This window comes from Nematolebias whitei, chromosome 3, assembly GCF_014905685.2.
Source record: "Nematolebias whitei isolate Nwh7 chromosome 3, NemWhi1, whole genome shotgun sequence".
NCBI lineage: Eukaryota > Metazoa > Chordata > Actinopteri > Cyprinodontiformes > Rivulidae > Nematolebias > Nematolebias whitei.
The window spans coordinates 10,659,982-10,672,433 of record NC_056500.1 but is presented as its reverse complement, the minus strand read 5'-3'; the positions used below and the strand labels follow the sequence as shown (position 1 = coordinate 10,672,433).

Sequence of the window (12,452 nt, the reverse complement as noted above, 5' to 3'; positions counted from 1 at the left end):
CTAAAATCGTACAGAACACTGGGAGGTGCTGACTGTGCCCACATGCACGTACTCCGCTTCCTTCCCCCACACGTACGGCTGTGTGAGGTCTCTAAAACAAAACAGAGCACGCTTGGTCGCGTACCAATTCGTGCAGTATACGACCTTTGTGTTAGAAACGTAACTCTAAAATGTAATATTCCTTTAAATGACATTCCTAGTTAGTCCATATTTTTATTTGTCATTGTGTGCCACCTTTAGTTGCTGATCTGTTGTATTATTTTTAGGAAAAATGCTCTGAATAATAGGATACTGTAAAAATGAAATGGAACCTTGCCAGGGTTTCCTTTTCTAGAAAGCACGTGATCCGTCTAGCGCGTTGACAAGTTGACGCTGTTTCGGAGAGGGCGGAGCCAAAGAAGGTTATAAAAACACCCACGCTGTAGCTTTCCAGCCACCTTCCACGCACAAAGTCACCAGGCGAGCACCTCTGTGACGGCCCTCAGCGTCTGCTGGAGCAGTGGGGCGAAAAACAACGACGACGCTAACGCTGGAGCTGTAAAATTAACAACGGGAGTGAGTACATCGAGCGAGCTAATTGCAGCTATTTTTGATTTATTAAATTTTTTTGTGCTTCCTTGCTTAATTTTTTATATTAAAAGTTGGTTTTGGCGAATTTATTTACTCTGCTGCATCAATAACACATTAAAGCACTAGATAACCGTTATTTGTCGTTAAATTCTGATCTACGTCAACACGCATGCTATGCTAGGTTAGCAGTGAGCGTTAGCCTCCCTGTTGCAGCCGTTTACCCACTGCGGGCAGCGTGCTTTTCAAACATGCAATAATACTTAGCCGTTTGATAATAATTAGCTATTGAATCAAATTATCGTTTTTTTTTTTTTTTTAATGGTGTAGATTTCATCCTCGCGGTTGAGCCGTTTGTGTGAATTGTTTTAGTGACGGGGGCGTTAACGATGCGGTTCTTGTGTTGTCCACTCAGGGCTCCCGTTTAAAGCGCCGCAGCGAGCCGACCAGCCAGCGCAGTGTCATCGCTTGTCTCTCGGAAACGACTCTTGTTTCGGAGAAGCGCAAACCGATACACCGCAAACCACTGCCGCCGCACATCCTTCCAACAAAACCCCCTCCAGAAGTCCAAACATAAAAAGAAAAATGGTGCAAAACAAGATCACCGAAGTCACCGGATTCCACCGCTCCTTCAAGGTGAATTTAACCGAACTAAAAATAATGGCTCATTTTTAGAAGTTTGTAATCGGCACCTTTATCAGCTTTGCTAAATATAAGCGCTTCTGTTGCTGTCCCATAAGGGTTGATGGCACGTGCATCTAATTACTGGATAGCTTAAATGTGTTTGGGGCTCTTTAAGAATTTTTCTATCATCCTCAAGCATTATCTGTAATTCTTATCTTGGTATGGACGTATAAATTGTACTTTGCCTTTATTTTTTCAGGAACCTTTTATCAGTTATAGCTTGCTGATTACGACCTAGTTTTAAGTCTGCACACAATAACAAACATATTTTTGTGCCCTTTAGGGACAAAATCCCTTTGAATCGGAGGACTTCACTAAAAATGGATCCCATCTTATTGAGTCATTTAATTTTGGTTCCTCCCCAAGACATGGTAAGTGTAAATCTTTTAAATTGCATCAGTACAAACAATAACGCATTAAACCTGTAATGCCAAGATTTCGGTCTAGTCCCTTCTGTGTGCACTCAACGGTTTGTGCTGTTTTTGTCAGACATGCCTTCCAGCCAGCCTATTGACATTCCTGATGCCAAGAAGAGAAACAAGAAGAAAAAGCGTTGCAGAGCAACAGACAGTTTCTCTGGAAGATTTGAAGGCAAGTATCCCTTTCCAGTGCTGTTATGGAGAACTTTAACCAAACATCTGAATAATAAATGTACTGTCATCCTGCCACAGACGTCTACAGACTGCAAGAAGAAGTGCTAGGAGAGGGTGCCTACGCCAAAGTACAAGCGTGCATCAGCCTCATCACCAACAAGGAGTATGCTGTCAAAGTAAGGCACTTAACCACGATGCATATCAGATGTTAATGTTGCTACATAACATTTATTTGTCTAGTAGATATGGTGTTTAAAATTCTCCAAATGCAGTATTTTAGTAAGCAGGATGTCTTTCTCTGTAGTGGGTGTCTTCAGGACCTCCATTGTGCTACTTTTGCACTGTTTCGAGCATGTAACTTGCTGGGGCCATTTGATACTTCCTCTCTCTGTTGTTAGTTTTTGAGCCTATCAGGGCAGTCTGCTGTATACGCACACCCCCTTTTACTCTTTTTGCCTATAGAGGACGCTGATAGTGAGAACACTATGTACTGCTAACTGTTCCAAAACAAAACCCACAGAATGGGTGAGTGACGAGTGAGGGTTGTGACCCTGGGTGTTTACGCTGCTTTGTTCTCACTTGGCACAGTTAAAAACTTTTTAATCCCTCCTACACGGGGTGTGGACGTGGATACACGTCATGACTTCTGTGGTCTTGAAGCAAAAAAGACAAACTGGTTTAATTTTGTTTGAAGTCTGAGACTTGGAGGAGGGTTCAGACTGCTGCCAGATGTCCTGTCTCTCCCCTCCCCCTCCAGACGTAGCCGTTTTGTGGTGGGTTTATATGCGCTCCTCATCTTGCAGTTGTAACAAAGCTCCAGAGACTCGAGGACAAGCAGACGGCTGTGATTGTCTCAGAGCGCCGACTCTTTAAGCTATTGGTTCACAATCCTGGGTTAATGTTTGGACATACTTTTTTTTTGTGCGAGTTTCCATTCAGTAAGCTGCTCTGTGGTAATTTGGCTATGCCCCCCTTTTTATAATGTATTTGTCTCTTTTTTTTTTTTCTTCAAACTTCAAATAAACCAAATAAAACTATAATATCATGTCTTAACTGAGCCAGTTTTTTTTTATATTAATTAAAACTGCAACCGTGCTTTCAGCTGCTCATGAGTCTTGTTATTCCTAGACACTCTCGGTAACATGGGCCTCACTGGTTCAATACCAGCTGTAATCCAGCTTCCAGGAAGAAAAACAAGCACGGCCTCCCGATCAGACAATAACCAACCAGGGCTGGAAATTTCAGGCCCTTTGCTTTGGTGTCAGCAGTCTATCCTTGACTCTCTTGGCAGCGTATCGTGCAGCTGCTGGCCTTTCTGTGGTTTAGTTCCAGGCAGTGTGGTTATTTTAAAAACATTTTCTGTTATCATAAACTGTTTTGCAGAAGGTTGTGGAATGTTAATAGACACTTATGCCCTCCTAAGAATCATTGGAAGCTAAAAATGGGGTAAAGTTTAGAAGTTGCAACCTTTTTACTTTAGTGCAAACAAAATGTCAGACCTCTAAATATTATAGAAATGAGCTCTGTTTTGAAAGTTTTGCAAGATTGGTGATTATTTCTCACTAATATGGTTGTTTTGTTTCAGATCATTGAAAAAGGACCAGGTCACAGCCGCAGCAGAGTCTTCCGTGAGGTTGAGATGCTCTACCAGTGCCAGGGCCACAGGTAACTTGTTGCTATTTTATTTCAAATCGTATTTAGTGGTCATACCCCATTTAACAATGTTGTGCCCCCCCCCCCCCCCCCAAATATATATAAAAAAAAATTCAGGAATTAAAAGTTGACTGGAGCTCCTACTAATTTATTTTTTTCCCTATTTCACTGCAGGAACATCCTGGAGTTGGTTGAGTTTTTTGAAGAGGAAGACAAATTCTACCTGGTGTTTGAAAAACTCAGAGGAGGTAAGTGAATTATCGCAGCTGCTCTCTGCTCTTTTTTTTTTATTTTAGTCCTAAAACCAACCAAATCATGCTTGTTCTCCCAACATTAGGGTCAGTTTTGGCACAAATTCACAAGCGACAGCACTTCAGTGAACAGGAAGCCAGCGTCATTGTGTACGACATTGCCAGTGCTCTAGATTTCCTCCACAACAAAGGTAAGACTACTGGCTTCAACTGGTTACTGCTAAAATGGCACAGCAGCTATTGCTAACATTTACCTCATAAGCCAAGTCTTTTAACAGAGAAAAGTTATTGGATGTTTTTTGTTTTTCACCAGGAATGGCTCATAGAGACCTGAAACCTGAAAACATTCTCTGTGAGAGGGCAGACAAGGTGAGTTTACAGCCTTACTGGTTCAAAGAGCAACTAATGGGGGTATATAACGTAATAAACTCTGAGTGGCGATAGCCTATCGCCATTCTTGTTTTCCCCATACTGGAATTGTCTTAATTAATTTATTTTTTTAACAGATTTCCCCAGTCAAGATCTGTGACTTTGACTTGGGCAGTGGAATCAAGCTGAACAGTGACAGCTCACCCATCTCTACTCCTGAACTACTCACTCCTGTAAGTTCTCATTGCTTTTTTGTTGTATCTAACCGAGGCCACAGATACTGTCCTTGCTGTGGATAAGAAGGGTGTTTTTTCAGGTTGTAAAGGAAATCTTTATTGAATCCAGCTGATTGCCTATTGGGTAATTCCCAGTGGCGTTAGCTGCAGGATGGGTCACAGATTGAGAAAGATTTAAGGGTATGTCGGTTCATGTCTGTATTTCCTCGAAAATGCTGTGAATTGTTTCCTGAATGTTCCCAATTTTAAATTACCTTTGCTAAAGTTCAGCAGCTCTGTGAAATGGAGCCCTTGAAGTCAACGTCCTGTTGCGTATCAGTAGTAAATATGAGTTTGGAGGTTACAGCTTGTTTAACCTTCATTTTGTTTAAAAGGCATCGCCTCTGAACAGTGTCCAAACGAGCGTGCTTCAAAGGATTGGTAAAGTTGAACTGGCAGGCTCTCTTGGTGTGTCGACAAGCGGGTTGTCTGGTGGGCTCAGTAGACTGAACGGAGCAGGTGAAGGGTGTTTGAGCTTGGAGGAATGTTGGACGACTTTCAACACGTGGAGCTTTATGGAGCGTGTCCAGAACTTTAAAAAGAGACGTTTGAAACAAAGGGGAAACGCAAGGATTTATGATAAAGTAGTGAAGATGCAACTTTCAAGGTTGCATCCAAATGCAATCGTCGTTTCCTTGTTTTTGTATGTGGTGTGAAGGCTGGGCTCTTTTGACTGTTCACCCCCCACCCCCAGTCACACTTGTGCTAGTTTGCGCTTTCTTTGTTTTTTTTAGTACAATGGCTGCTGTGCTCATTCTAGAAATTATGGTCTTTTTCCCTTGACGCTTAGCAACCGCGTTGTGATTGGTTAAACCAGCGGTGGGGGAGGGACAAATGCACAGTCTGTGCACTCTGTCTTGTTTTTGTTGCCTCGATCCCTGAGCGTTATCTGATTTTCATGTTCCCATCGGCACTTGCAGCCCCAGTCTCCTAGTTCCACTAAGGCCCTGTACACACGTAGCCTGGTGTTTGAAAAAACGAATATCCGCGCAAAAAAATATCGCCGTACATACATGTTCGGATAGAGAAAATGATCGTCTACATGAACCCGGTGATGTTCACCACAGAGCGTTGTAAAGAATATGCCCAACCCATAGGAGGCAGTGTAGTGCAAAGGTGAAACGTATATCAGCAAATCACAACCCTTCAAAGCAACCACAACTTCCTGTTAGTATTGAATCATGGCGCCTGGAGGTTCGTTTGTGTGGACAGACCGCGAGGTTGAACTACTATTAAATACCGTGTTGGAGTACAAAGTTAATAAAACTCAGGAAAATGTCGACTGGGAATCCTGTCAGAACAAGTATGTTGATATTTTAGCGCTTTTTTTAGAGCATTACCCAACGGAGTCCTCCGACGAGTTTCCCCATTCACATGCCGACATCACGCGCGGGAATTTAACAACAAAAATGAAAGCAGTCCGAGGTAAATATCGCCATGCTGTTGATACAGGACGCAGGAGTGGACACGGTCGAGTGGTTCTTCTGTACTTCGAACTGTGCGAACAAATCTGGGGTGGCTCTCCAGCTAGTACTACCATATCCTCCGGTAGTGAAACAGCTGACCTGGATCATTCTCGGACCCTACCCTCACCATCCACATCTTCTTCCTCCACTACCATGGATGTAGCAGACACAGGGTCTGATAATGAAAGCAGTGTGGGTCCTACTTCAAAGGAGAGGAGAGACCTGCTTGATGTACGTATATTTTTCTGTCCATTCCTCATAAATAAAAGTACTTTTGCTGTAAATGTTCATCTGTTGGATGTACTATAATTCACGGAACAGGTTTGTTGAATTGTGTTGCTATTAAAAATACAGTTAAGGCAATATGTGTGTTAAAAATTATGCAAGAGTTGAGGTGTGTAGTGGAGGCTGGAATGTGATGTTTTTTTATATTTTACTGTGTACGGGTTGCTGATTTATTTTTATTATTATTGCAAAAAAGAAATGACACCATCATGCTCTTACTCATCTCATATTATGTTAGGCCTACATATTCATTAGTTTGATGGGGTGGTGGGTACAAAATACACTTTAAGACATATAGCAAACATTGGATACGCTGTTATTACATATTGTTATGTAGAAGTGATGTGAAAAGTACAACATCAACATGATCCAGGTTTACTTTTTTATGTTTAATTGTGATGATTTTCATTTCTCTTTTGAAGGCAAAACTAAAAGGACACAGACACGACCGTCTGAGGAGAAAGCTGCCTGCTGAGACCCAGTGGCTGAATGCTCTTGAGGAAGACCAGCGTGTGAAAAAGAGACTGGTGGAAATCATTGAGACATCAGAACAAAAAGCATCCGAAAACTATTCAAAAATGTCCAATACACTGGAAAGACTTACCACATCGATTGTTGATGGGTTTTCTCTTCTGAAACAGGTCATTCATGCACCTGCACAACCACCACACTACATGCCATATGAGCCAAGAGGTCCGATGTATTCGCACACAATGGCCCACCATTCTGTCCACCAAAACTCAGCAAATTACCCATACCCAAACAACTCCACTTCTGACAGAACACGTCAAAACACAAGACCAGGAAACACTATGAACACTGAAGCTGTGTTCCACACACCTGCTGAAGCCACTGACCAATTTTCATTCAGTCAGGCCCTTTTTAGTGACCAGTAGAGTACTGTTTTATACATCGAAACAAGTCTGGTACAGTTAAGTATATACAAGTTCCACTTTTGCACAAGGTTGCACACATGTCAGGTTGTTAATCACAGTGTTATTTACTCTGACAGTGTTTTTTTTTTCTGTTTGCTATCTTTTTATACATACTGTGAAAAGCTTAAAATGTAGCAATTGCACAATACTTTAACTATTTACATTTTTGTTACGTGAATCTTTATAAGAGTGGTGATCTAGTCCAGTCCTTGGGAGCTACTGCTACTTAGATGTATTTATTTCTCCAAAACACCACTATCAAATACATACTGATGATTGAAATCAGCTATTTCATACTGGTTTGTTGAAGAAAATGCAGCTGAAATGTACCTGTGGTAGCTCCCAAGTTATGGACTTGGGCATCACTGATTTAAAAGTGTACAGTAACTGTGCTGCTTTTCTCCCATGTTTAAAAAGCTTTATCTGTTGTAGATCTGTTATAATCTGATCTGTTCATAAATGAAACACAAAATAAGAACATGTTAAGTGTGTTCGTTTGAATAAATTGACAAACATTTTAAAAGCAAGTTTCTTTATGTGAATTTTTGTGAATATGACATTTATCAGTTACAAATACAGTCATGTTCATCAGAAAGTATTGGCAGCACTATTTAATACACTACAGGTCCAATTTTAAGAGAGAAAAGTAAAATCATTTCACTTAAAAGTCTGTCTAATGAGCTACAAACTATTATATAATGTATCTAAATCCTGGGTGGTAGCTTTTCATGCATTAATAGAATGAAATGCAATAACATTGCACAAAACAATTTAAAAATTCTCTAACATACATGGTGCTAACTATAACGTTTTTTTATGAAAAAACAACGCAGTCTGCTAAATAGTTCACAGGTTTTTGTGTTTATGGATCCAGACACTGAGTGAGGACTCTCCTGACCCGCTTTCCTTCTGCTGCCAAGCTGTCTCCTCTGACCACTGGCTGTGTGTCCGGTTGATTGTTCCTGTCATGTTGAATAGCTTCAGTTATTCTGTTTTCATCCACAGTGTCTTTTGATGCCTCACAAAAATTGTGCAACACAAAACATGCATATATAACAAATGGAAGATCGTTCATATTGATGTCCATGGCTCTCCTCAGGGCTCCAAATCGGGCTTTTAGTCTTCCAAATGCACATTCAATCACCATTCTAGCTCGGCACAACGAAAGTCCAAAGTACTGCTCCTGAACATTGCTTCCTCCGTTAGCATATTCTTTCATCAGGTAAGGTAGAAGTGGGTATGCAGGGTCACCCAGTATGTAAATGGGTATAGCGTCTTCGTTCTCCACAATTTGTCTTGGACAGGGGGGAATCTTCATGTTTTTCAGATTTGTGTTTATTGTGGAGTTAGCAAAAACTCTGGCATCATGCACACTCCCTGGCCATTTCACAACTACATCAATAAAGCTGTACTTGTAATCACAGGTGGCTTGTATGTTAAGAGAAAACCTCCCCTTCCTATTTAGGTACTCTGTAGAATTAGCTGATGGCTGCTTTATCTCCACATGAGTCCCATCCACAGCTCCAAGGCACTGAGGGAGACCATAAGCCTGCTCAAATCCCTCAACAAGTGCACGCACAGCAGTCTCTGTTGTTGGCATTTTTATGTAAGATGGTCCCAAGTACACAGTTATAGCCTTACACACCTCTCTAATTATGTTTGAGACTACTTGTCTTGATAAGCCAAATGCATTGGCCGTTTTACGCAGTCTTCCCTCGTCAGCCAAATAATATAGCGTGCATGCAACTTTTTTGACCACACAGACTGGAGATCGCATTACAGTACTCTTCCCTTGAATGTAAGGAAGGAGTAACTCCGAGAGCGACAGTAATGACGACCGTGACATTCTGAAGTTCTCACGCCATTCCTGTGGGAGAACAATTTCCTTCTCAAAGTTTTCCCACCAGCCAGCAGTGCGTCCAGGTCTGATCCAAAACCGGCGACGGCGACGCTGAATGGCGGTATTGTGCCTCCGTATCGGTAGGGATAGTTGCTGTAAAAGAGCTGAACGCCAAACGCTTTTTCTCCTTTGTAATTCCATCTGTTGGAGCAGTTGTGCTTGTAAAAACAAGCAAGCAAAAATTGCCTGAACCAGCGTTACAATTAGTACTTCCCTAAACGCAGTCATTTTCCCTCCGAATGAATGGGCAAACAAAAACAATTGTCGCACATGTGACGTCAGCGCCGCGCTGCACCATCTGTCGCAGACATAATGCGCATATCTCCGGTTCCGAAAGTCCACACGCAAACCCGAAAGAGGAGATTTCTCAAATCTCCACTTTGGTCGGAGTTTTTGTTATTATTCGTTTATAGTTACATCAACCGGAGTTCACGTGTGGATGAAAGGCCACACCGCATGATAAACTATTCGGTTTTCCTGATATCCGGCTACGTGTGTACAGGGCCTAAAGGTTGAATGACTGTCCAAGTCTCGGTAAAATGATTTATGTGCTCGCATTTGGTAAATGTTGACTTATTTGCAGTAGTTTAAAAAAAGGCGTGGAAGTGGAGCATGACGACAAGACACACAAGCGGCTTAGTTTATTCAAGGAACTGCTTTGTGTGTGTGTTGTCACGAGTGCCGGTGCGCCTGCATGTCGGAACAGGTTTCCTTCCTGTAAGCCTCTGCAATAATCCTGGAGTGTACAAACAGCAGAGGTGTGTCATCACCAGTGATATGGTCTGACTGATCACATGGTTTCTGGAAATACCCCAGGCTGAAATGCAGACGAATCTGTCTCGATGTGCAGTTTACAAGAGAGGTTTTAGGGAGGATGTTACTGCAAGTTCTCTGCGTGAGATGGATATATTCTGATTTACCTCATTTTGTATGTTGCCTGTTTTTCTGTCTGTACAGCACTGTGGTTGGCCTTGTTGCTGTTTTAAGTGCTCTGTAAAGAAAATGGTATAATACGCGTTTGCTCTAAATGCACAGAACACTTGCTTTCAGAGCACATTGATTTGGTGAACTAAATCTGGCATTCAGTCATTTTAACTAGCCTATATATGGCAACAGCATCATAAAACTCCTGATTTTCTGTTGTTTTTAGGTTAGATGTGCCATCTCATGATTAGCAGTGGCCCCATCTGTCCACCCTTTTAAAAACTTTGTGCAGGCGCCCCTGGCATGAATCCTTGGGACCAGTCTGTGTAAATAGACACTCCCGGCGTGTTTCTGGTGGAAAAGAGGTGGGGGATGGGACTTTGTGACAGAAGAAGCTTTGTCTGGGATGAGATTCCTGTGCAGTGAATTTCATTACATAAGGAAGCAGCAGGCTGTAGGTGGAGTTTAGAGACAGCTGGTTTATGGTACCAAGGCACAATGAATGCCTGCTCAGTGTAAACATGCCCCCTTTAAAATAAAAGGAAGTGGGGCCGTCTGTCTATTTAGGAGATGGTCTGTGGTTATCTGTAGGCTGCAGCTTTAGAAAAGGGTATATTGAGGATGTAATGGGTCCAAACTTGTAGAAATTCAGTTGAGGTTTGGGGGGTGGGGAGAACTAAACTGTCCTGTTGAATTAACGACTGCTTCACTTTTCTGTACTCCAAATCCAAAAACATTAGGTCTTTGTGTATTGAGGTTATGTAACTAACCAGGGCTGAGCTGTGGCTCCACATAAAAACCAATCCTCTTTCCCTGCTCACTCTTTGGCCTAATTTCTGTCTGTTCTGTCTATCCTTGTTGTGTAAAGTTTCAGGACCTAAACAGTGACTCGGAGCTGCTTTCTACACAAATTAGCTGCATTAGATTATATTCATATTAATGTATTATTTTTACGTTTCTCTTCAGTGTGGCTCAGCAGAGTACATGGCTCCTGAAGTAGTTGAGGCCTTCAGCGAAGAGGCTACAATATACGACAAACGCTGTGACCTGTGGAGCCTTGGAGTAATCCTCTACATCATGCTAAGTGGTTATCCACCCTTCGTAGGTCGCTGTGGTGGCGATTGTGGATGGGAGCTGGGTGAACCATGTCACATCTGTCAGGTAATGCTTGAACTTTGTCTTACAACTAAATAAAAACGTTAATGGTTCAAACAAAAAAAATAACTGAATATTTTTCATTTCCAGAACACTTTGTTTGAAAGTATTCAGGAAGGAAAGTACGAGTTTCCTGAGAAGGACTGGGCTCACATCTCCCCAAGTGCCAAAGACCTGATTTCCAAACTTCTGGTTCGGGATGCCAAAAAACGCCTGAGTGCCAGCCAGGTGTTGCAGCACCCCTGGGTGCAAGGGGTAAGTTGAGCCTCTTCGTATGTGGACACAAGTGGTTTTAATGTTAACTCTGATTCTAATGTTCCAACATCTCTCTCCTTTCTACTCAGGGTGTATTCGACACTTTATCAACGTCCATCTTGCATCAAAGGTAAGAAGGCAGAGCTAAGATGTTTGGGGGGGGGATCACATCTTTCCAACACCATTTCTTTTATTCATGTTTTGTTTTGTTTTTTCCTCAGAACCAGCAGTGCCAGGGATTTGACTTTCTTCGCTGACAAGGCCATGGCTGTGAACCGGCAGTTGGCTGAACAAGACGGCATGGAAGAGCAACAGCAACAGCAAGTCCCATTTGTTGTCCCTGCCTCAGGCTCCTCCCTACGCCTCTCTCCTCCATCCGACTCCAAGCTGGCCAGGCGCAGGCAGCGAAGCAGCCAGCCAAAGGGCGGTCCCGTCTCTGCCACAGAGCTGTGTCAGCTTTTGGCCCCTCTTGTTATTGTGGGGGACTGTGCTTGAACTTTGTCTGCCTGGAATTCTAGACCTCAATTTAAGCTCTACCTCCAGATCCATGAGCGCTCCGAGGTCCTCCCTCCTCTGTTCTGGCTCCTCTCTTTGTCTGGCGGGCCTCGATTCCTTTGCAATTCAGGCATTGATGCGTCGTCATACAGAGGGAGGCTGCCCCTGCAGCCATTTCTCTGCCTTCTGTCCTTATGCAGCGTTTCAGAAGCACATCAGCACAGGGTCTGCATACAATGTGCACACACGGGTTATTTGGGGGGAGGGGGTCAGTTAAGATTTGGGATAAAATAATTTCTTTTTATTCATGCAACTCTGTTCAGAAGTCAGAATATTTATCTTGGAAATTAAGCTCAGACACCAAAGGACAACCTGTTGTGCTGCTCCCACGTTACAACTGGAACCACTGTGAATTAAGTTATGTCGAATGTTTTCTTTGCCTGTATGTATTTGCGTGATTGGGCCGTCTGCAGATGCGTACAAGTTTATGCAATATGGCAAGATGAAGGCTGTTCTGTCGAAAGGATTACATTTTGGGGAGGGGAGGGTTAGAAGGGCTGTAAACCAATGCTGTCTGTGCCTGGTGCAGCCACTCACGGCTGCTCTAAAGACTTTTTCTGCGTTCAACATGAACCCCCCCCCCCC

General features: G+C 42.7%; 1 protein-coding gene across 1 annotated transcript in view; it reads left to right on the top strand.

Moving 5' to 3' along the window:
• Positions 1-437: 437 nt before the first annotated feature.
• Positions 438-12,452, top strand: part of mknk2b (MAPK interacting serine/threonine kinase 2b) — a gene marked incomplete in the record, with an annotated part of 12,383 nt that continues 368 nt past the window's right edge. The window contains 14 exon segments of the mRNA XM_037697983.1: positions 438-555; positions 983-1,203; positions 1,535-1,622; positions 1,741-1,842; positions 1,923-2,020; positions 3,430-3,509; positions 3,672-3,745; positions 3,835-3,939; positions 4,062-4,117; positions 4,255-4,350; positions 10,869-11,063; positions 11,148-11,312; positions 11,402-11,442; positions 11,534-12,447. Coding sequence (XP_037553911.1) covers positions 1,153-1,203; positions 1,535-1,622; positions 1,741-1,842; positions 1,923-2,020; positions 3,430-3,509; positions 3,672-3,745; positions 3,835-3,939; positions 4,062-4,117; positions 4,255-4,350; positions 10,869-11,063; positions 11,148-11,312; positions 11,402-11,442; positions 11,534-11,807 — 1,425 coding nt within the window.